The 24,941-nt window shown below is 43.8% G+C and overlaps 1 protein-coding gene across 4 annotated transcripts in view; it reads left to right on the forward strand.

Moving 5' to 3' along the window:
- The window catches only part of SRGAP1 (SLIT-ROBO Rho GTPase activating protein 1), a 234,171-nt gene that overhangs the window by 138,759 nt on the left and 70,471 nt on the right, over nt 1–24,941 (forward strand). For 2 of the 4 annotated variants that reach the window (XR_006387841.1, XM_044280540.1), the window contains exon 2: nt 8,295–8,457. The exons of the other annotated variants lie outside the window; for them this stretch is intronic. Coding sequence is in view for 1 of the 2 variants with exons in the window: in XM_044280540.1 (XP_044136475.1) it covers nt 8,295–8,457 (163 nt within the window). In the remaining variant the exon portion in view is untranslated. The remainder of the gene's footprint in view (nt 1–8,294; nt 8,458–24,941) is intronic. 4 annotated transcript variants of the gene reach the window in all.

Consider the following 24,941-nt stretch of genomic DNA (forward strand, 5'->3'; position numbering starts at 1 on the left):
GCTTCACACTGAGGGCACCCTTGTATTATGCTGGTGACAAGGGGGTTGAGTAGAAATACATGAATGCCTGCTTTGTATAGTTTCTGCTAGTGTGTATGATGTATAAGTTCCAGACCTTAAGTTTCGATCATGTTTACCACCATGGGCAGAGCTGTGCTGGAGCTTAAAGGGGTTGTCTGATGTAGGCATCCCCTGGGCATATGGCCTAGTAGGAAATGAGCGGCTAGCCGCAGATTCCCCTTGTGAAATCGGGTGTTTTACTGTTAGTGCCACGAGTTGGACCCGGAACGATCAGCAGACTGCCTCGGTGGCCACATTCTGAAAGGGGTTGGCAACACCTTTAAAGCGGACTTGTCACCACTTCTGACATGTCTGTTTTATTAAAAACTGTCTTCACTATGAAATTACGTTATTGTTATATTAATATACTATGTTATATTAATATTGGGCAAGTTTCACATCTGCGACAGAGCCTCTGGCAGGCTGTTCCGGTAGAGAACAGCCTGCCAATGTTCTCCGGATCCAGCATTGCCAGATACTGCCACCTTCCTGCCAAACCCCATTAACTATAATGGCTTCGGCAGAGATCCGCAACAGTTTTTGTCTGGCCGATTCCTCTCATTATCTGCCGGAACTGCTGGGCAGAACACCCGGACGCAGATGTGAAAGTAATAAAAAAATAAAAATCTAAATCTAATTGGTTGCTATGGGCAACTAAGTCAGTGTTCCTTCACACGAGGATAAATCTCCCCCTTTGGGTCTTGTGCAGGTAGATTTTAGGTGGAGTGGTGCGTTAAATGATCAGTAATGTGTCTGGAGCTTTGGGGCTGGCTTAAAAGGATTTAACTAGATGTTAGCTGTTTTAATCTTTGGTTACCTGGGGCAGCTATCATATAGCTCATCTGTGAGAACATGCCTTTGAGAACAAGGCTCCTTCCAAATTACAAAGACATCGAGAAGAGTGTCTAAGGATCCCATGATTATTTAATGCCATCTACTTACTCGTGACGACCACGTTTGCCGCCTGTTTCTGACTGTCCATTGATCGGGCTGCTACTTCTAGGAGTGTGTCGGGACTGGGACAAACTAGAAAAAAAAAATTAGCTGTAGATTTCACTTCTGATCGCCTGCACGTCTATTATGTGTTTAATACTTTATTTATTCCACAAGTGGCATTGAGTGATGGTGCTTCTATGCAAGTCAGTAGTGTAAGCAAGTGTGACAAGTCAGCAGTAGGATAGTGTCATGGTTGGTGTGACATCTTTCATCATTTCTGCCATCTAAAGTCTTTTTATAGTCGGAAAAAGCACAAATTTCGGTAGCGGGATTATTTACTCAAAGCCTATTTTTAATTTTGTATTGTAAATACAGTAGAAAAAGTATAACAACAATCCAACACTTTATCCTCCAGGATCCTGCAGTACAACATATAATTGTCATTAGTCATCGTATTCCTTATAATAATGACAGAACACTGTTCTTACAAGAAAGAACAAACAGATGTTATAGACCAGGGATCAGCAACCTCTGGCACTCCAGCTGTGGTGACACTACAACTCCCAGGATGCTCCTTTCACTTCTATGGGAGATCTGAGACCAGACAAGCAATTGTGCATGCTAGGAGTCGTAGTTTCACCACAGCTGTAGTGTCGGAGGTTGCTGAACTCTCGTATAGACAAAACATAGTTTATTAGACATATATTCTGTGTGGTGACCTATGTGCTAAATGTCATGTTTGGTTCTTTGCCAAAAATCCTTATAAAAACAATACTAATAGGGCTTGTTCACATCTGCATCCAGCTTTCTGTTCTTCTGAGCCCTCAGAAAAATACGGCCATGTTCACATCTCCAGTGATTATTTCTGGCAGGCATTGCTGGATTTAACCAAGCACCACCGGACCCTGTTGACTACAATGGGATCTGGCTGCTTTCCGACATAAATGCCGGGTTTTGCCCGGACAAAAATTTTACACGCAGCTGGATCCTCTTGCCACAGATGCGAATGAAGAATTACTGATCAGTTGTAACCGCCTGTTTGATTGTGCTCAATTTGCATCCATAAAGAACAGAAAAATAAAAAAAATTGCTGTTCCATTTTATTTTGAGCACCAGTTGTGATCAGTTTGCACCAGTTCCGTTAGACATCAGTTATTTCGGACGGGGGAAAAATCCTGCCTGCTGTAGTTTTTTTTCCTGTCAAAAATAACTGATGTCTGACAAAACTGATCACAGCTGGATGCTCAAAATAAATCCGATCAGTTTTTATTCTCCTCCTTTTTCTGCTCTTCTGAAAGATAAGAGGAATGGAAAGTGTCAACGCAGTTGTGCCATAGAAAGCCAGGCAGCTGTGCTTCGACTTGCCCTCGATGGTGAAATAATGACTAATGCCCACCCAGAAAACCTTCTCACCTATGTTACACTAACATAAAAATTTCCACCATAACCTCTAACTATTTGTTGGAAGCCATTTTACATTATTAAGACAAAGCTAAGCAGCTGTCCAAACACTGGTTCAAGAACATGACCTAAGCTCCTGCTGCTTTGTTCTGCAGACCACGAGGAATCAAGTCAAGGGTGAATTCATTATTGTGGCGTCTTGTCTGACCATGGCTGTCCACTTGATAGTACAGACAAGGGCAGCAGGGTCAGAACCAGTTTCCTGTAGTGTTTTTTTGAAGAGTCTTCTTGAGTATTCCAAAAGAGATGTATCTGGAAGCGCTTGGCTCTACGAGCACTCACTTGTAATAATGCTCAACACAAATCTCCAGTGTACGGCTGTTTATGAAACAGGTATCTGCCCTTTTTTGCCCTGTATATTGCTGGTTTTTGACTGTTGATAGTTCTCTGGCTCAAAGCCTGGCAGAAGGCTTTTCATTTCCGCTCCATGTTGTGCCTGTAATAATGTTTTAGGACATATGGCACATTCTCAGACTTTCTTCTCACTTACTACGGTGACATAACTGTCTGGAAAGAAAATCTGTTTCATTTTCTCTCTCTAGGAAGTGATATTTTTCAAAAGTACTTGCAGTGTGTGAATAATACACACAGTACTGTGAAAACTCTTTGAGACAACCACCCAGAAGTGGTCTTCTGAAAGAATAAAGCTGGTGTGCATAATATATGGTGGAACGTGAAATCTGTCACAGGAAATCTGGCCTGGCTAAGGGGATGGTCATCTCAAGGTGGTGCACTGTAAGTCCACTTTCACACAGAACCCATGTGTGAACAAACACATTAAAGGTGTTATCTGGCCATTAATATTGATTACCTATCCTCTAGATACAATGTACAGCGCTGTGCTTGGAGAGCTGCTTAGTGCCAGCTGTGCTCACCAGAGCTCCCGTGAGCGTGGCAGCTCCCTGAAACAGCTGATCGGTGGAGATGCTGGAACTCGGACACCAACTGATGTGATAATGATGACCTATCCTGAGGATAGGTCATCATTATCCATTTCTGTATAACCCCTTTAAGATCAAGAAGTATGTGTGCTGTCCATGGAGGACACTGACATCAGATGTTTATAATTCACTGAAGTGTGAACGAGGCCTGACAGGGGTGAAGGCGGTCTAAGTAAAACTAGGAGCAATGTGATTACTTCCTTTTTTTTTTATTTTATTTTTTTATATTATACCGGGCAAGCTTATTTTTTTGATAGGAGGTTGAATTGAAAATAAGAAGATTTTGTTTTCATAGTTTTCCCTATTCGGTATGCATGACATGTTAATTTTATTCTGCACAATTCTGTCAGTGTTTTTTTTTATTTTTATTATTATTATTTTTTTGTTTCCTATGATGGTGTAACGGGAAATCAAGGATTTTTTTTTTTGATTTTTTTTCATTAAACATTTAATTCTTATTCTGACCTGGAAACTTGAACATGTGGTCATTTGTTCTCTGATATAATGTATTCTTGTAATATTGCAGAAGGGGAACCCCTTCCCACTCTAACCTTGAGTCGCTGCTGACCTTGGCCGCTGAGAGGTTAAAAATTGGGGACTGAAGTTGTTGCCGTCAGCTTGGATATATAGCTGACATCTTTTGCAGATGATATAGGCACTGTTTGGAACTACATATTGCCAGAGCCCCAAATGTGTGGCGCCTGAGCAGGGATTGAGTTCTGCTACTGCAGCATGATGATATTCAATTATTTTAATAATGTTATTACTTAAAGGGGTTGTCTCATCTCAGACAATGGGGGCATATCGCTAGTGCTTACAGCTGCGGGCACTCTGCTACCTCTTGTAAATATTAGCTATGTTTGAGATGCGCATGTGATCCGTTTGCATTACATTCACACCACATGGTAAAAAGTGAACATTGATATTTGTGTGTTTTAATATTTAGTTTCAAAGCCATGGGGTAATGGTGCATTTTTATGACAACTTCCATCTTCTGGGAAGGTTTCCTGATCTTGTAACAGATTTAGGCTACATGCTCATGCAGGGCTCCAGATGGCTACCAAAATGGTCGCAAATGCGACCTAGAATTGCTAAATGGCGACAAGACTTTGTAGTCTTGTCGCAATTTGCGCCTAGATCTCTGCTGCTTTCACATTACTGACATGGCACGCGCTGCTGTCAGCGCGGCCATGTTCTTGTGAACAGCAAAGGGGAGAATGAGGCAGTCCTTTCCCCCTGTACTGCTGCTGCCACCAATGGGGTGATAGCAGGGAGGAGGAGGGGAGGGGCTATGGCCACTGCGCCACCAATGAATATCGTTTATGCTTAAAGGGAACCTGTCACCTGGCTTTTGGGTATAGAGCTGAGAACATGGGTTGCTAGATGGCCGCTGGCACATCCGCAATACCCAGTCCCCATAGTTCTGTGTGCTTTTATTGTGTAAAAGACCGATTTGATACATATGCAAATAAACCTGAGATGAGTCAGAGCTTGAAAATATGACTCTTCTCTGGTCACACAAGTAAGATATGACTCTTTTATGTTCATTTGCATATGTATCAAATCGTTTTTTGGACACAATAAAAGCACACAGAGCTATGGGGACTGGATATTGCGGATGTGTTAGTGGCCATCTAGCAACCCATGTCCTTAGTTCTATACCCAAAATCCCGGTGACAGGTTCCCTTTAACCGCTCCAGGACCGCCGTACGCAGGATTGCGTCCTGCCGGCGGCCCTGCTCTTCTGGGTGGACGCATATACGCGTCCTCCCGCGAGAGCCGAGATTTCCTGTGAACACGCAGGCGCGCGCGCTCACAGGAACGGAAGGTAAGAGAGTGGATCTCCAGCCTGCCAGCGGCGATCGCTCACTGGCAGGCTGGAGATGTTTTTTTTTTTATCCCCTAACAGGTATATTAGACGCTGTTTTGATAACAGCGTCTAATATACCTGCTACCTGGTCCTCTGGTGGTCCCTTTTGTTTGGATCAACCACCAGAGGACACAGGTAGCTCAGTAAAGTACCACAAAACACTACACTACACTACACCCCCCCCCCGTCACTTATTAACCCTTTATGAACCACTGATCACCCCATACAGACTCCCTGATCACCCCCCTGTCAGGCTCCGTTCAGACGTCCGTATGATTTTTACGGATCCACTGATACATGGATCGGATCCGCAAAACACATACGGACGTCTGAATGGAGCCTTACAGGGGGGTGATCAATGACAAGGGGTGATCACCCATATAGATATCCCGATCACCCCCCTGTAAGGCTCCATTCAGACGTCCCTATGATTTTTACGAAAAAAAAACCTCTCAGGCTATGAGTTGAGCGCTGTGATTGGCCAGCACTACATATAATATGACTATGAACGCAGGCTGCGGGTGCCGGACACATCCCATACCCGGCACCCAGCCTCTATGACTGCGCGCTGCGATCCGCCGCTATTAACCCCCCAGGTGCGGCATCTGAGGGGTTATTAGCAGTGGATCGCAGCGCGCAGTCATAGAGGCTCGGTGCTTGCTATGGGATGTCCGGCACCCGCATGACAACCTGCGTTTGTATTAAGTATAAACAATAGTATTAGTATTATAAAGTATAATTATTGCTGGTGCAGTGCGCCACCAACCCCCCATCCCCCAAGTATTATCATTGGTGGCAGTGGCAGCTTCCGATCAGAGCCCCAGCAGTGTAATCCTAGGGCTCCGATCAGTTACCATGGCAGCCAGGACGCTATTGAAGCCCTGGCTGCCATAGTCGGCTCCCTGCTGCTGTGTGCACAGAGCAGCAGGGAGAGTGTGAAGTCCTATTCACCCTGATAGAGCTCTATTAGGGTGAATATGACAAGGGTTCTTCTAGCCCCTAAGGGGGTTAATAGGTATTAAATAAAAAGTAAAAAAAAAAAGTTTAAATTGCTCCCTTGCCCAATTTTACATATAAAATATATAGACAATAAAAAAATTACATATCGCCACGCCCGAAAAAGTGTGAACTATTAAAATATTTAAAAATATCTCTTATGCGATGAACCCCGTAACAGAAAAAATAAACTTTGTCACCTTGTCCCAACAAAAATTAGGTTAGGACTGTTCTATTATGGTCCAGACGTTCCATAAAATGTGGAATGCACACGGCTTTTTTGGTGTCTTCTACATGGAACTCTGGAAAGCATATTTTATGGATGTTGCTGAAATATTGCCATCATTTTCTTAAGTAGATATTCCCATCTTGGACTTCTGGGGCATAATGTTTAATAGGTGCACGTCCCACCTCTGTAACTCCCATCTTGCGGCTGCTGTGAATCGAGTGGTGGCAGAGCATGCTTGCTCTATTCACTGTAATGGTGAGACACGTGAGGGCCTCGGTGGTGGGACCTGCACCTATTGGACATGTATGACTTAACATGGGGATGCATTCTGAGAAGGGAATACCCCTTTAACAAATATTTACAAAATCGGTGACAGGGAGATTAGGACGGTATGTGAAGTTTTCACCTTATAAACCCCTTTTATTCTGGAAATCAATGGTGCTGTGAGATCAGACTACATCAACGTGATTTTGTTATTTGCATCTGTTGTGTTTGAAGATTGTTTAGGCTGGATTTCCTTTTTTCATCAGTGTTTTTCCAAAACATAGTGATTCCTCTTAGGGTACTTTCACACTTGCGGCAGGACGGATCCGGCAGGCTGTTCACCCTGTCGGATCCGTCCTTCCGCTGTTTCGCCGTGCCGCCGGACCACCGCTCCGTCCCTATTGACTATAATAATAATATTTCTAAATGTAGTCATATGTCAATCTGTATAAAGAAATGATTTAGAGTCTGATTGTGAGACAGATTATCTGGGATGAGCGTTTGTATAAATCCTCATCCCCGATAATTGGCCTGTGTAACATCTTCATTCCCGTGCAGCAGATCAGCAGTCTAATAGGTGATCTGCTGCCCAGAAATAATCATTTTCTATGGGACATGAAAAGGCTGTATTGTTCGCTTGTCCCGGTACATCAAAGGTAAGTGCTGCCATCACCTCCACTGATGATCAGGCAGATATCAGGAACATCTGCTTTGTTCTTGATAATCTGTCTGAGGACCGTTACATACATGTATATTTTATGAATGTTCCGTTACGGGCTTAGCCAATTTTTAAAGAGCTCTTTGGTCACTCACTTGCATCCAGGTACTTCCATGCTCTCCATGTCTTTTATATGTGACAATATATGGCATATTATGACCCATTTCTAAATAAAAAACTGGAAATGTGTGTTAAAGGGGTTATCCCAAATGGATAGCCACAGGATAAATGTATGATCGCTAGGGACCCCTCACTAGTCATCAAGATGGAATTCCCTAGACCGCGTTCCACCTCACTGAGCAATAACAGTGAGGAGGAGTTTGGAGCAACTGTAGGCCTTGCTTTCATTCAGTGTCTACAGGATCAGTGGATATAGCCTATTACAGTGCTAAGCTATCTCCGTCAGTCTCTTAGACATTGAATGGAGCGTTGGGGTGCATGCATGACCTCCACTCCTTTTCAAACTCCTTCAGAGCAAAGAACTCAGGACACCTAACCTAGTGATCAGTGGGGCCCCTAGCCAATGATACTTGTATGGATATCTCTTTTTAAGTGTCATGGAGAATTCCTTGAAGCACCAAAAACGTAATGCCTTCTTGCCTAGCAAACTGTGTACCCCAGTAATCCGGTGACTATCACAATATAGTCAGTCCGTCTGTACAGAATAGAGAATAACAGCTGCAGTCTGAATGATGACCGATTTCCAGTGTATTCCTCAGTACATAGGCTGTCCTCACATGTTTGAGGCTTGAATCCTCCGATTGATTTTGCACTTCCTTACTGTCCTATTTGCTAATTCTGTGTTGTTCTTCTTCATAGGAAAGACCAGAATTTGCTGTCGCCGGTAAATTGCTGGTATTTACTTTTGAACCAAGTGAGAAGGGAAAGCAAAGATCACGCAACACTGAGTGACATTTACTTAAACAATGTTATAATGCGCTTCATGCAGATCAGCGAAGACTCCACCAGGATGTTCAAGAAGGTATTCACTATGTTTTCCTCCAGCATCCCTCTATGTATGTGTAATGTAATGATCATCTGTCACAGTTTTCTACTTTTCTGGACTAGAATCAGTGTGTTAGGTCATGTTCACATTTGCGTTGGAGGCATCGTTCAGAGTCTGTCGCAGGTTCCACCAAAAAGAGTGGACCAAAAACCCTTCATGTGGAACCTTTTTTGTTCCCGCAAAAAAAAAAAAAAATTAACATCAGTGGACTCTATTTGGCTCCATTGGTTTCAGTTATGTGCCAGATTCGGCACTTCTGCTATTTTCGTTGTTCTGCTTCTGTAACAGAGCAGAACAACAGAAATAACTAGCACATATGTGAATGTAACCTTAATAGCACCTTTTTTTACTGAAATGTACTTGATTTTGCGCCCTATATGATGCACCTACCCATAAGACGCACCTAGGTTTTAGAGGAGAAAAATAAGAAAAAAATATATATTTTTCATCAGACCTCTGATCAGACCCTCAATGTTAATAAGATCACACTTCCAATGTTAATAAGACCCCCAATCAGTCCTCATTAACATGGGTATCTGATCTAAGGTCTGATTGGGGGTCTTATTAACATGGGTATCTGATCTAAGACCCCCCAATTAGACCTCAAATCCCAATTTTAATAACACCCCCATTCAGACCCCAGATCAGATTACCCATGTTAATAAGACCCCTATTTAGACACTCAGATAAGACCTCCAATGTTAAGACTCCCATTCAGACCTCAGATCAGGCAAAAATAAATAAATAAATCAACTTAGTCTCCGGCCGCTGCTCCAGGGGTCTGGAGCTCCTCCGGCTCTTCCTGCTGCTCTGTTCTGTGAACCGACGCTGCACAGCGTGAAGTCACAGAGTGCCAAAATCCTCACGCTGTGCACTAGTCTCAGCACAATGGAGATCAGACAGAAGACCAGGAAGCAGTGAGTACAGAGCCGGGAGCGCAGCATTCACCGCTTCCCGGTCCTCCTGTACTAATGAGCTCTTCCATAATGGAAGCACTCCTTAATATTCGCCCTATAAGACGCACTGACATTTTCTACCCACTTTCTGGGGGAAAAGGTGCGTCCTATAGGGTGTAAAATATGGTATACATTTTTGGCTGAAAATCATTCTAATGTTTCATCTTTTATGCATTCAATAATTGAGCTCAGTTGATCACTTAGGAAAACACAAGAGTGGCGGGAGATAGAAGCTGCAAAACGGTTGAACATATTTAATCAAACCACTTAAAAAATTATTTTTAGCCCAAAATACATGTATTTCACAGTATAATAAAATGCCCCTTTAAATTAAATGGTATTTAGTTTGTTGGTGATTTCTGAATGTCTATGAAGTTGAACAGTTTGAAGTGTTTAGTGAGAGCTTTGACCAATCACATTAGTTGATTTTCAGCATTGAATGCACGGTCGAGTAAGGGCTGTTTCACATGAGCGGATGCCGTGCCTGACATCCGCTGCGTGAATGACAGCCAAGACCCGCTGCAGACAGAAGAAGCACGGAGCATTAACATGACTGATAATGCTCCGTGCCTCTCTGTGATCTCTTTACTACAAAATCTCGGCGACAACTTTATCTCACTGTGATTTCGTAGTAAAGAGATCACAGAGAGGCACGGAGCATTATCAGTCATGTTACTGCTCCGTGCTTCTGCAGTCTGCATTGGGTCTTGGCTGTCATTCGCGCAGCGGATGTCACGCACGGCATCCGCTCGTGTGAAACAGCCCTAACAGTCCAGTCGGTAGGTAGAGAGAGCCTCTAAATTTTATAGGTGTATTTCTATATGACCTTTCTGGTAATGAGTGTGATTCAGCAGACCACATGGGATTCAATCCTCTTCTCACCAGCATGCTATGTGTCTCTTCTAAACTACATCAGTTTACCTTTGCACATATCAGGTTATAGTGATAAGTGTCTGTAAATGGATATTCCACTTGATGGAAACCAGTCAGCATTAACACCATTCTTATAGTGTAGTAGCCATTATTTCAGAGAGACCTATCATGGGAAATAGAAAGGTGTGAGCATTTAAAAAAAAAAAGCAAGATGAACCGTGTGTGTTAAATAGCCCACTCAGATCAATTGATTTATTATTATTAGAAAAATACTGTATATCAAAATTCAAATCGCCCCCCATTCCCCATAATTAAAATAAAAAATAAAGATCATTTGCATCCCAAAATGCATGTACTATTAAAATACAAACATACCGTAATTATCACTTACATTTTTTTTCCAGAGTTTCTATTTTTATTGTTTTCATTATTAAGACGCAAGAATTTTTTTTTGTCAAAATGTGGTATCGCTGTAATGGTACTCACCCAGAGAATGAAGGTAACCGGTCAGTTTTACCGCACAGGGAAGCCATAAAAACCAAAACCATAAAACATTTGGATTTTTTTCCCCCATCTTTCCACTACATCGTATGGAAGTACAACTTGTCCTGCAAAACAAAAACCAAGTCAGAGTATGGCTATATGAATGGAAGTAGGAAAAAAATAAAGTTATGGCTCTGGAAAGACTGAGTGAAAATGTAAAAAAGCAAAAAAACTGAAAATCGCCCGGTTGGGAAGGGGTTAAACCAGTGATGCCCAACCTGCGGCCCGCACAGTACCAGGACTTTATCAGTGCAGGGTGCCTGCAATCTCCCCGCCCAGCGCCGCCTCCTAGCTAATTTATTCACTGCACTTGCCTCTGTGAAATTGAAGAGAAGCGGCGTAATCTCGCACAGGCGCACTGGCAGAGGCATCGAAGTCCGCATGCACTGTCTTCCTGCGTGAGATTACGGCGCCTCTCTTCAATTTCGCAGAGGCAAGTGCAGTGAATAAATTGGCTAGGAAGCGGCTCGTGGTGAGGAGGAGATCAGTGGATGACACTGAGGGGGGGGTGGGGAGAATCAGTGGATGACACTGAGGGGGGGGGGAAATCTGTGGATGACACTGAGGGGGGGGGGGAATCTGTGGATGACACTGAGGGGGGGGATTCTGTGGATGACACTGAGAGGGGGGATTCTGTGGATGACACTGAGAGGGGGGGATTCTGTGGATGACACTGAGGGGGGGGGAATCTGTGGATGACACTGAGGGGGGGGGGAATCTGTGGATGACACTGAGGGGGGGGGAATCTGTGGATGACACTGAGGGGGGGGGGAATCTGTGGATGACACTGAGGGGGGGGGGAATCTGTGGATGACACTGAGGGGGGGGGGGAATCTGTGGATGACACTGAGGGGGGGGGAATCTGTGGATGACACTGGGGGAGGGGGAATCTGTGGATGACACTGGGGGAGGGGGAATCTGTGGATGACACTGGGGGGGGGGGGAAATCTGTGGATGACACTGGGGGGGGGGGGGATGTTGGGGTGGGAGGTCCGATAGGTACGTGTGGGGGGGGGGGGCATACATTTTTTTTGCTATGGGCCTAGTCATTTCTAGCTACGCCCCTGATCGGTAAGATTGGGCGGGCACTGGAGCGATAGAGCGCCCCTGCTGTAGAAGAAGCCGGCGGGAGATGAAAGGAGGAGGGGCCAGCTCCTGGTGGTGTCAGGCACACGACGCAAGCATGGCAGTGGAGGATCTGACTGAAGCCTAAAGACCATACATCAAGGTAGACCTGCAGAAGAAGGTGACAGCGCAGTATGTGATGTATACATGTGTGTAATGTATGTAGTGCAGTGTGTGATCATCACATACTGAATTACATACATTACACACATGTATACATCACATGCCCCCTCACAGTAATAATGCCAAGATATGTGCCCTCTTCACAGATGTAATGCTCGCACATGCCCCCTCACAGTAGTTATGCCCAGATATGTATGTGCCTCCTCACAGTAGTTATGCCCAGATATGTGCCCTCTTCACAGTAGTAATGCTCACACGTGCTCCCTCACAGCGTTTGCATTTCTTTCTGGCAAAGCTACCTGGTTCTGGCCCGCAAAATTAATACTAAGTCTAGTGGGGCCCTCAGACAAAAAATGGTTGGGCACCACTGGGTTAAACAAGCACAAGCACCATTCTGCCTGTGTAAAAGGACCATACGCTACTGTAGTTACCTTAAGTGGTCAAAGGGTTATTCTGGGTGGTACAAGTTTTCCCCTATCCACAGGTCAGGACCTATCCTGTGGATAGGGGGTAACTTGTACCAACTGAAATACCCCTTTAAGTTAAAAATAAAGAGCTCCCAGTGTGGTTCTTAACTTTTCCTGTTTATTTTTCTTCATTAGAGGTTTCTAATTGAAATGCTCAGCTCTTTTCCAGCAGATTAACTTGTTTCTTTTCATTATCTCACATGCTAAGACATGCATTCAAATGAGCACTACAATGCACCCTCAAGGCTCGCATTATGGGGTTTCCAGGGCCGTGCCTTCCTTGGAATTCTTCCTTCTCCTTCCAGCGTCTTGTTTGACTCTGTCATCTCTCCCTATTGGTGATGTGAAAAGCTGTGTTGGTTGGAACACTGTGCTCTACTTACTTCCGATAGAACCACTGCAGCCAGTTTGCATTCTGAATGGCTTGGTTTCTGTAACCCGGGGATGCATGGAGCGTCGGAAATCGCAAGGAATGTGCCCCCCAAAATAGCATTCACTATGGCCGTGCGGTGCTCAGTTGTTAATTGTACCAGTCATGCCTGCTTAGGCTTTTCTTTCCTTTCTTGTGCCTTTGTCTTCAAATGTGACTAGTGTGCTTTTATTTAGTGTCATTATAATTTTAACTCCGAAATTAATAGGATCACATATCTGTGGAGAAGACTGTGATTATTATTATTAATAATAAAACTATTAAAAAATAATAATAAAATTCATGACCAGGTTATTTTCCAGCAGTTATCTAGAAACAGTAAAGTTTTTTTACGATGCATTTTTTTTTCTTGTACTTTTCTGGCTGTTGCAGAGTTTTTATGCCCAGTTCTATTTTTTCACGTTAGGTTGAATGGCAAAAATTGCAACATGACCATGTGGGAATAAACCTCTTACAAGGTACAACAATTGCCCTGCTGGGTGGCTGTTGGACCATCATAGTTTGCCCGTATTTACTCTGCCCCTATACTGGAGTCTTGGTGAGTGCATGATTGCCATGATTACTGCATGTAGTGGGGTACGGGTCATTTATGTCACAGCATTTTTATATACATAAAAAAGTCTGCACAGACATAAAGAAACAAAAAAAACATACAATATACAAAAAAAGATTGATAGATAGATGGATAAAACATCTCTGTGTGTCCCAAGAGCTCAGTCATGGCCCCCTTCTTCCATCAAGCTGCCTGTGTCTGTCTGGAAGACTACTGGCAGGAGCAGCAGCCTCCCTCTTCTCTGCCCTGGGACAAAATATTGTTAATCCCAGGTCCCCCAGCCAACCACCAGCCAAAGGTGGAAACAGACCAGCTCATCAGACCATTAATGTTCTCTGCAGGTTTTCCTCTGTTCCAGGATCATGCAGAATGATAGGCAATAGGGGCAAGATTATCTTCAGTTTACTTTTTATCATTCATTTCTATCAAGATTAACATTATGAAAAGCAGAGATGTATTAAATAATATATTTTATTAATTCTAACATCTTCTGTCATATTTATATTATTCACAAGTATAATATTTGAGTTTTATGCATCACTCTATAGTAAATTTGGTTACATTAGGCTCGATGGGGCCTCTTCTGAATTGCCCCTTAGGGATTGAACTCTTTGGGCCATTTCTATTTGTGGTAATAAAATTATTCTATATTACATTCGTATTGCTGTGTATAAAACAGTTGAGAAGATGAAAGATGAAGATATAAAGTCAGCGGGAGGTCTGCCAGCAGTTTGTGTTTGCTTACAGCTTTATTGATTACAGTCCAAAAAGAAGGTCCACTAGAGAGTTGCGTAGTCACAAACTAACTTATGTAGCTCCAATATTGTTAGTTGTCAAGTTTTGGGTACTTTTAGAAAAAGCAGTGGAATTTTCCTTAATATTGTTTGTGGTTTTTCTAGTGGAAATGTGGCTGCATTTACCCCTGGTGATAGGTTTTACTGAAAGTGCATTTCCCCTATAACTCTGTTTATCCTGTGTTCAGTTGTATAGCCATTGTAAATTGTGTCCAGATGTGTTTTTTTTTTTTTTTAACTTGCATTTATATAGAAATTAACCCCATCTTGTACTGCTGAGGTCTAGTAGTGAGATCATACTACATAATACCCTTTAATCAGACATTCTATATATATACTTAAGTACAGTCTTCCATGGACCCCTGGTTGCCCTCAAATTTGGAACAGCGTGCTATTTTCTATAATCATACTCACAGGCAATTACCGTAAGAATGGGCAATTTCCTTAGCTACTTGAATTTCTCTGTCCAGCCAGTTCATAGTGGCCAACCTCTGTTAGATTTAAGAAATGTGTGCATTGTGTTAGAGATTAAGGTAGACGTCTGACACATAATTGATGAACAGACGTGCTCAAAATGTGTCTCCTATTTCATCTGAGATTTTGCCTCTTTTGTTGCATTCACCCTCTAGCAATACGCAGAAAATGGAAGTTATCATCTTAAAACTACTTAAAACTTAACTTCTAATGGATTACTGATAAAAGCAAGACAATGTACATAAAGGGGATTTTTTTTAAAAAAAATCCTCAAATTGAGCTTCTCATATGCAGTCTGCCAAAAAGATCAAACACCTGTACGACGGGTGTATCACATACAGTAGCGCATGTATCAATAAGCAGAATTTGGACTGATTTTACCCAGTTGATCATTTCTAAGTGGATCACTCAGTAGACTAGGATTCAAGATTGGGTAGTGTGGACTAAAGGTGGATTTACACTGCTCAATAATCGGGCAAGTTATTGGGAATAAACATTCATGCGAACAATCGTTCCCGACAATCTTCCCGATTAAATGTGCCAACGATGAATGAGCAAAACACTTGTTCATCAGGTGATCCTGTTGTTCGTGCAGGCACACTGGTAATTGTTTCTGGGCACCAGCTAAACCGGGAACAATGACTCTGTATAGGGACGAGCGATTGCAATAGCCATCCCTCATACTCGCACTGTGAAGGAGAACGCTGCATCTAAATGCAGCGGCCTCCTTCACTGAACGAGCAGCCAACTGTCAGGAAGGAACGCTTACTTCCCAACAATTGGCTGTACATTGGAGTGTCTAAACCTGCCTTAAAGGGAACCTGTCACCGGGATTTTGTGTATAGAGCTGAGGATATGGCCGCTAGCACATCCGCAATACCCAGTCCCCATAGCTCTGTGTGCTTTTATTGTGTAAAAAAAAAACTGAGGTCTGTCCTGAGGTCTAATGAAATTTTTTTCTTTCTTATTGTCCTTCTCAAAACCTAGGTGCATCCTACAGGGCGAACAATACGGTAAGTAACTAACTGGGCAACTGCCTATCTACAGGAACTGCTGCCAGAGAAGAGGATGTTCCCTGCTCTCCAGGGAAGGAAGTGGGAGAGGAACCAGGCTGGGTGATGTAAAATCTTAAAGGGAACCTGTCAATGGGATTTTGTGTATAGAGCTGAGGACATGGGTTGCTAGATGGCCGCTAGCACATCTGCAATACCCAGTCCCCATAGCTCTGTGTGCTTTTATTGTGTAAAAAAACAGATTTGATACATATGCAAATTAACCTGAGATGTGTCCTGTCCCTGAGATGAGTTCAGCGTGAAGGAGCCCAGCACCGCCCCGCATCCTCAGAATCTCCTCCTTGCTCCCGACGTCAGAAAGCTAGAGCTAGCGCATGCGCAGTGTCGTCATAGTGTTCCTTCCCTGTGTTGGCATCAGCCTCAGGGAACAAACTGCACATACACTAGCTCGCGCATCACGAGATTGCGGCGCTCTATCTTTCTGACATCGGGGAACAAGGAGGAGATTCTGAGGATGCGGGGCGGTGCTGGGCTCCTTCACGCTGGACTCCTCTCAGGGACAGGACTCATCTCAGGTTAATTTGCATATGTATCAAATCTGTTTTTTTTACACAATAAAAGCACACAGAGATATGGGGACTGGGTATTGCAGATGTGCTAGCGGCCATCTAGCAACCCATGTCCTCAGCTCTATACACAAAATCCCGTTGACAGGTTCCCTTTAAGATTTTACATCACCCAGCCTGGTTCCTAGCCTGGAGAGCAGGGAACATTCTCTTCTCTGGCAGCAGTTCCTGTAGGTAGGCAGTTGCCCAGTTAGTTACTTACCGTGTTGTTCGCCCTATAGGATGCACCTAGGTTTTGAGGAGGACAATAAGAAAAAATGTTTTTCATTAGACCTCAGGTCAGACCACCAATCAGACCCCCAATGTTAATAAGACCCCAACAAGAACTCACATCAGACCTCAGCTCAGACCCCAATTTGAATGACCCCCAATCAGACCTGAGATAAGAGTTCCATGCCTCTCATCAGCCCCCATTGCCTCATATCAGCCCCCAGAAGCCACCAATTGCCACATATCAGCCCCCATTGCCTCATATCAGCCCTCAGTAGACCGCATTGCCTCTCATATTGGCCCCCATTGCCTCATATCAGCCCTCAGTAGCCCCCATTGCCTCTCATATTGGCCCCCATTGCCTCATATCAGCCCCCATTGCCTCTCGTATTAACCCCCAGCAGCCCCCATTGCCTCATGTTTAATAAAATAAAATAAACACTTACCTTTCCTGCTCCAGACGCTGCCGCTCCTCTGCTCTAGCACTCTTCCTTCTCCTCCTTGGCTGTGCTGTGATCTGACGTTCACAGTGTGAAGGTCACAGAGAGTCCTCACGCTGTGCACAGCCACAGCCGACAGCGGAGGACCGGGAAGCGCTTCCATAATGGAAGAGCTCATTAGTATTCGCCCCATAAGACGCAGGGGCATTCCCCCTGGGGGAAAGAATGTGTCTTATGGGGCGAAAAATATGGTAGTCATCTAGCCAGCTTTTAGCAGCTTTGGTTATGTAATGTATTTACCAGTGGTCTTCAATGAATCATTGGCCCACATTTATTAATCCTGTCTAAAAGTCAGACAGTGTAAACCTAGGTAGAATGCGGATCATTTATGAATAGATATACACCAGTTTTGGCGTATATCTGTTGCAGATTCGGTCGCAGATGGGAATTGCGGCAGAATCTGCAACTTCTTCCCCATCCATGCCAAGTACGCAAGTTCTAAAAAAAAAAAAAGGAGGGGGGGGAGCAGGCCTGTCTCATTTATCATTTTCTATGCCGGTTTTCGGCACAGAAAATTATCTAAATCAAGGGAGCTGACATAGGTTTAGGCCGGCATCTGTATATAACTCCAGGGTTATTAAGACTCCATCAAGCTCCAGGGTATTTAAGACCGTCGTCAAAAAGTGGTCTTAATAAATGACCCTATGTCTTTAAATGTGCCAGATTTTACTAGAAGCTGATGCTGGATGATACACAAGATAAGATGCCTTTATTGTCACTGTACAATACAATGTAATACAATGTACAATACAATGAAATGTTGTTTGGAGCAATCCTAGGTGCCATGGACAGAGGAACAAGAACTGACATTTAAACTAAAGCATTGCACTAGAAAAAAAATAATACATTGCACTAGAAGGCATTACTATTCACAGTTCACAGCATATATATAGCAAGAGCAAAGTAGGAAGTGCTTGTGAGTGTGTGTGTGTGTGTGTGTGTGTGTGTGTGTATGTGTATGTGTATATATATATATATATATATATATATATATATATAATATACTGATTCAGACACCACTGCAGACAAGAGGTCATCATGAGGTCATAAATGCAGCAGTCACTTTCAGTCTGTGGTAGTTTCTATGGGCTCTTTCACACTTGTGTTTTCTTCCGGCATAGAGTTCCGTCGTCGGGGTTCTATGCCGGAAGAATCCTGATCAGGATTATCCCTATGCATTCTGAATGGAGAGAAATCCGTTCAGGATGTATCAGGATGTCTTCAGTTCAGGACCGGAACGTTTTTTGGCCGGAGAAAATACTGAAGCATGCTGCGCTTTTTGCTCCGGCCAAAAATCCTGAACACTTGCCGCAAGGCCGGATCCGGAATTAATGCCCATTGAAAGGCATTAATCCGGATCCGGCCTTAAGCTAAACGTGGTTTCGGCGCATCGCTGGATCCGACGTTTAGCTTTTTCTGAATGGTTACCATGGCTGCCGGGACGCTAAAGTCCTGGCAGCCATGGTAAAGTGTAGTGGGGAGCGGGGGAGCAATATACTTACCGTCCGTGCGGCTCCCGGGGCGCTCTAGAGTGACGTCAGGGCGCCCCACGTGCATGGATGACGTGATCGCATGGACACGTCATCCATGCGCATGGGGCGCTCTGATGTCATTCTGGAGCGCCCCGGGAGCCGCACAGTCTACTGCTCCCCCGCTCCCCACTACTACTATGGCAACCAGAACTTTAATAGCGTCCTGGCTGCCATAGTAACGCTGAATGCATTTTGAAGACTGATCCGTCTTCAAATGCTTTCAGTTCACTTGTGTTTTTCCGGATCCGGCGTGTAATTCCGGCAAATGGAGTACACGACGGATCCGGACAACGCAAGTGTGAAAGAGCCCTATCCTAGGAAGGGGCAATAATCTCTGAGCATTTAGGAGACTGATTGCTTTGGGGTAAAAGCTGTTCTTCAGCCTAGTGGTGAGGGCATGTAGGGCTCTAAGATGCCTACTAGAGGGTAGGGGAATGAAAAGGCTGTGGCCGTGGTGAGTTGGATTCCCGCAGATAATTTTTGCCCTGTTGCTGCAGCGAGCAGTGAAGATGTCATCCAGTGATGGTAACTGAGTACCAGTGATTCTGCCAGCCATTCTGATGATGCGCTTGAGGGTCTTCTTGTCCTCAGAAGAGCAGCCAGAGTACCACACTGTAATGCAGTATGTGATAACAGATTCTATGGTGCGCCTGTAAAAATTGACAAGCAGCTGTTTTGGGAGTTGTGCTTTCTTCAGACTCCTCAGAAAATAAAGCCTCTGAAGGCCTTTTTTGGTAATTTCTGTTGTGTTTTTTATCCATGACAGGTCCTGACTAAAATGAACTCCCAAGAATCTGAAACCTTGAACTATCTCCATGTTTCCACCATTAATGCTAATTGGTGTCCATTTTGTTTCTTCTTCCTAAAATCCAGAATTAGCTCCTTTGTTTTCTTGGTATTGAGTACGATGTTGTTGTTCTTACTCCTTCTCTCTTGGTTCTCAACCTCTTTTCTATCGGCTGTTTCATCATTGTTGGAGATTAGGCCTATCACGGTCGTGTCATCTGTAAATTTTATAATGGTATTGGTATTGTGAATAGGTTTACAGTCATTGTGAAGAGGGAGTAAAGGAGAGGGCTCAACACACAGCCTTGCGGTACCCCAGCTCCTCTGGGTGAGATACACCCTTTCAATGGCCGTCACGTGTCCCTCTGGCAGCTCCACTGCCACACCACCTATTTGTTGTCTAAGTTTACTCCAAATACCAGTCTTCAAAAGTATTTAAAGGGAGTCTTTCACCTAATCTGAGCGTTTTAGACCGCTCAGATCAGGTTATAGACTCTTTAACCTTCATTACGATCATACCTGTCTCTTATGTGTCCCTCGCCCAGATAATGAAAATAACACTTTTTAAACGTATGCAAATTACCTTCTGAAGGTGCCCAGGGGCGGCGTTACTGGGCGATGTGCCCAGAAAAACACACCTCCAGCCGGCGGACGTCACGAGCGGCACCAGAGGACGGCGGGCTGGGAACTGGCCCGCACCTGCGCACTGCTCTGCCCATTATGGGCAGATGAACAGCTTTTCATATTGCGCATGCGCCGGCCAACTAAAGACAGCCGGCCGGCGCATGCGCAATATGAAAGGATGCTCCTCTGCCCATAATGGGCAGAGCAGTGCGCAGGTGCGGGCCAGTTCCCAGCCCGCCGTCCTCTGGTGCCGCTCGTGATGTCCGCCGGCTGGAGGTGTGTTTTTCTGGGCACATCGCCCAGTAACGCCGCCCCTGGGCACCTGCAGAAGGTAATTTGCATAAGTTTAAAAAGTGCTATTTTCATTATCTGGGCAAGGGACACATAAGAGACAGGTATGATCGTAATGAGGGTTAAAGAGTCTATAACCTGATCTGAGCGGTCTAAAATGCTCAGATTAGGTGAAAGACTCCCTTTAATTGTGTTTGAAACCATAAATGTGTTGCAAAGCATGTACACCAGTTTTCTTTTGTTGCTAGGGTTCTGGCACATTTTCATTAGCTTATCTCCCCCATTATGTATGTCAGGGATGCACAACCTGCGGCCCTCTAGCTGTTGCAAAACTACAACTCCCAGCATGCTTGGACAGCCTATAGCTATCAACTTACAACAGGGCATGATGGGAGTTGTAGTTTTACAGCTGGAGGGCCGCAGGTTGAGCATCACTGATGTATGTCAACAGGGCAGGCTTGTGGCTTAGTGGTTTGCAGTGTTACCTTACAGCGCTGGGGTCCTGGTTTTGAGTCTGACCAGGAGCAACGTCTGCTTGGGATTTGTATTTTATCCCCATGTTTGCCCAGCTTTTGCCCACACTCCAAAAACATACTAATAGGTTAAGTTGGTGTATAGATTGTGAGCAGAGACTGTTACCAATATCCGTGAAATTGTGAGTTTGTTGACTTAGCTAAGGGCACATTTACTTGGGTATGTTATCTGGTCAATTATCAGGAACAAATGTATGTATGAATGCTTTTTACCCAATAATTGCCCATGTAAATGTGCAACTGACAAACTAGAAAAATGCTTGTTTATTGGGTAAGTCATCATATATGCAGTGCATAAAATCATAGTTTGTCAGCAGAAAAAAACAATAGGGCCCATTTATCAAAAATCTGTGTTTCATGCCGGTGCGCGCTGCCAGTGGAATAAGGCATATCCGTCAGTCTGTGCACCTAGAGTGAAAGTGACTCCACTCCCTCACGGGAGTAGTTTTCAGTCATCGTTTATGCCAGTTTCCAGGCGTAACTGTTATTGAATTTGCCTGGGCTGATGCCCGACCCCAGTTCCACCCCAGCCACACCACAGTGGCAGGGATGGCAGAAAAACTGACTTTTTTAGGCAAAAGACAAGCATAAAGACTCTCCATAAATGACCTTTCCAATGTGTATGGGGATGAATGATCGCAGTATCTATGATTCATCCCCATACAAAGGCGATTGCCTCACGTAAATGCAACTTTTAAAGAGCTGACAATGATCATGAAGAAACCATTCACTCCCAATCATTTCCCTGCATATCGGCCCATGTAAATGGGCTCTGACGCATTGATCTAAATCGGACGCAACGTCAATATAATTTGAGGCTGTTTGCGTGAAGTGCTTACAGTGGGAACTTTATGCATCACATATGTTTGCTTTGGTGTCATAACGTTATGCTCTTTCATCATGATCCTCACTCTTTCATCTCCCAGCACCAGCTGTGTTTATTCTTGTCATATAAAACCATGGTTAGAAAGCCACACTGCAGGTCCGCTGGGGTAGCTAAACTAATGGACGCTATGGAAGGGTAGACATTTGGTACTTATTATAAGCAGGTCTGATATGTGTAACCTCCTCATGTGGCATTTATTGTTGCAGTCCCAAAATTCAATAGGTGGAAAGCACATTTCCAGTGAACATTTGACTTGACCATTTTCCCTTTTATTACTCTAGCTCTTTTTATCCTGGGTCTAAATTATTCATTATGAATTCGCCCTAAATAATTCTGAAAAAGTTTCCAGTTTGCTGCATATTATCCCTGCATGTCGGGTTTGCGGATGACTTGCTGTAACCTTATCACATGAAAGCATAAACCAACTGGGAAAAGAATGGGAAATGTATTTAATCTTTTCTGAAGGTCAATAATCACGTATAGGAATACAAGCTATAGTTTACAATATCAGTGTCTGCATGATTTCAAGTCCTTTATATCTCAGTTTATCTTCAGATTTTTATTACAATTATAGCAACAACATTATACACACATATAAGGCGTTGTACACGTCTCAGTGACCTAAGAGGGGGCTGTAGTCCATCGCTTCACGGAGACTGTAATAACCAACAAATACAAAATAATAATCACATTATCTTTTACATGTTTAAATCTATTCATTCAAAATAAATTGACTGTACTAAACTGTAGACTTTGTGCTATCTGGTTGGCACTAGGTCTTTAGTGACCCGTCACAATGTCCATTGGCTGCTACCCGGATTCAGGGCTAGGTATCCTGGTAGATAAGTAAGGTAAAGACTCACTAAGGAGACTTTCACAATAGAGTTTTTTTGCCGATCCGTCATGGATCTGCAAAAATGCTTCCGTTACAATAATACAACCGCATGCATCCGTCATGAACGGATCCAGTTGTCTTATGTCTTTATATAGCCAAGACGGAGCCGTCATGAACTCCATTGAAAGTCAATGGGGGACGGATCAGTTTTCTATTGTCACAGAAAACGAATCCGTCCCTATTGACTTACATTGTGTGTCAGGGCGGATCCGTCTCGCTCCGCATCCCAGGACGGACAGAAAAACACTGCAAGTAGTGTTTTGGTGTCTGCCTCCAGAGCGGAACGGAGGCAAACTGATGCATTCTGAACGGATCCTTATCTATTCAGATTGCATTAGGGCAAAACTGATCCTTTTTGGACCGCTTGTGAGAACGCTGAACGGATCTCGCAAACGGAAAGCCAAAACGTTAGTGTGAAAGTAGCCTTAACCGTATATATATTTACACTTGCACCATATGATCTCTTGTTTCTTCTGAATGTTTATGTAATGAGAATATTCGTGTGCTTGCTGGAAGCCTCATTACCTCATAAGTGTGTTGTAACTTGGCATATAATTGAAAGCACTTACTTATTCTTTTGTTAGGGCTTAGTTTACACATTTTTTTTTAATTTGATTTGGGTAATGACCTAAAAGTTATCATCCTGGGATATGTGTAATGCAATTAAAGAGAATCTGTAAAGGTCCCTTTACACGGGATTGTCGAAGCAGATTGTTGTTCTTCCCAACAATCTGCTGATCGCTAGCGCAGGGGACCAGTGCATTTTTATGTACTGATCTCCTCCAGAGTATGGGGAGGAGTGATCACTAACAGTGATGGTCAGTTCTCAGTGGGCTGCCATCTTTAGTAAGGTAGACTCACCCGTCCGGCGATGCACAGGTAAGCCCTTACCTGTGCCGGGAGACAATCTGAAATCAAATGCGGTCACTGGGAGCAGGCAGTCCAGAGAACAGCCGCCGGGGGCCTTCATCAGGCTGTTCTTGGAACTACCTGCTCCCGGTGACCGCATTTGATTTCAGACCAGCACAGGTTAAGGGCTTACCTGTGCATCGCCTGGCGGGTGAGTCTACCTTACTAAAGATGGCAGCCCGCATGTGTTCACTGGCGAACACTGCAAACTGACCATCACTGATCGCTAATGCCATTGCTCTTCCCCATACTGACTCCTTGTCTCCCAGCAGCAGATCGTGTTTACACAGCACAATCTGCCACCAGGGAACAAGGATTTTTGTGCTGCACTAACAACCCAATTGCCCAATGAACGAGCGTTTCGCTCGTTCATCGAGTAATCGGCGGTACGTTTACACCACCAGATCATCGCTAACAAGTGTTACCATAAACGCTCGTTAGAGATTGACTTTTCAATTTTCGGCCCCTGTAAATGGCCCTTAGGGGTGGGTTCACATCACATTTTTGTAATCTGTTTAACGTATACAAAAAAGCATACATTAAACATATAGTGTCATCTTTTGCCTTAGGCTACATGCACACGACCGTTCCGTTTTTTTGCGGTCCACAAACGGAAATGTTTTATTTAAAACAAAACAATAAAATGACAGACTTGTCCGTTTCTGAGGCGGTCTGCCTCTTTTTTCAGATACCTGAAGGATAGATGTCTGTGGTATCTGAAGAAAAAGGCAGACCGCCTCAGAAACGGGTCATACAAGTCTGTAATTTTATTATTTTGTTTTTAAATAAAACATTTTTATGTGCATCGATGTGTGGACTGTGCTCTGGTGTACCCAGTGAATCTTCTCTACATACCTATGACATCATCACAGGTTCTTTCCCGCCACTGCTGAGCTCAACCCCCCACACTTGGAGAGTTGGGAGGACTAGTGTATGGGCATCTGTAAATGTAAATCCATCTAAAAGACATAGGATTGTAAACATAAAAATTCAGCTAGTTTTGGTAAATGTACATTTTTTTTCTCTCTCCGTTCTTGTCGAGAATGCAGCCATTTCTAGTTTCATGTAGAGATCTGGTCACATAACATTTGAAATGCATTTTACAAATGCATTGGGCTTTTATACACCGTAAACATGTACCATGTCCTATGGATGTACAAATGTATGACAAGTGTTTGGCTGCCATATGTTGCTATAATGAATGAATAGTGAAACATGGCACACGATTGGCTATTGGATAAACGTAGAGGGCCACCATGGCTCATAAGGATCTGTTGCAAACTGTAAGTGAATGTGATTGCTTCAATCTGAAGCTTT

The sequence above is a fragment of the Bufo gargarizans genome, chromosome 2 (assembly GCF_014858855.1).
Source record: "Bufo gargarizans isolate SCDJY-AF-19 chromosome 2, ASM1485885v1, whole genome shotgun sequence".
Taxonomy (NCBI): Eukaryota; Metazoa; Chordata; class Amphibia; order Anura; family Bufonidae; genus Bufo; species Bufo gargarizans.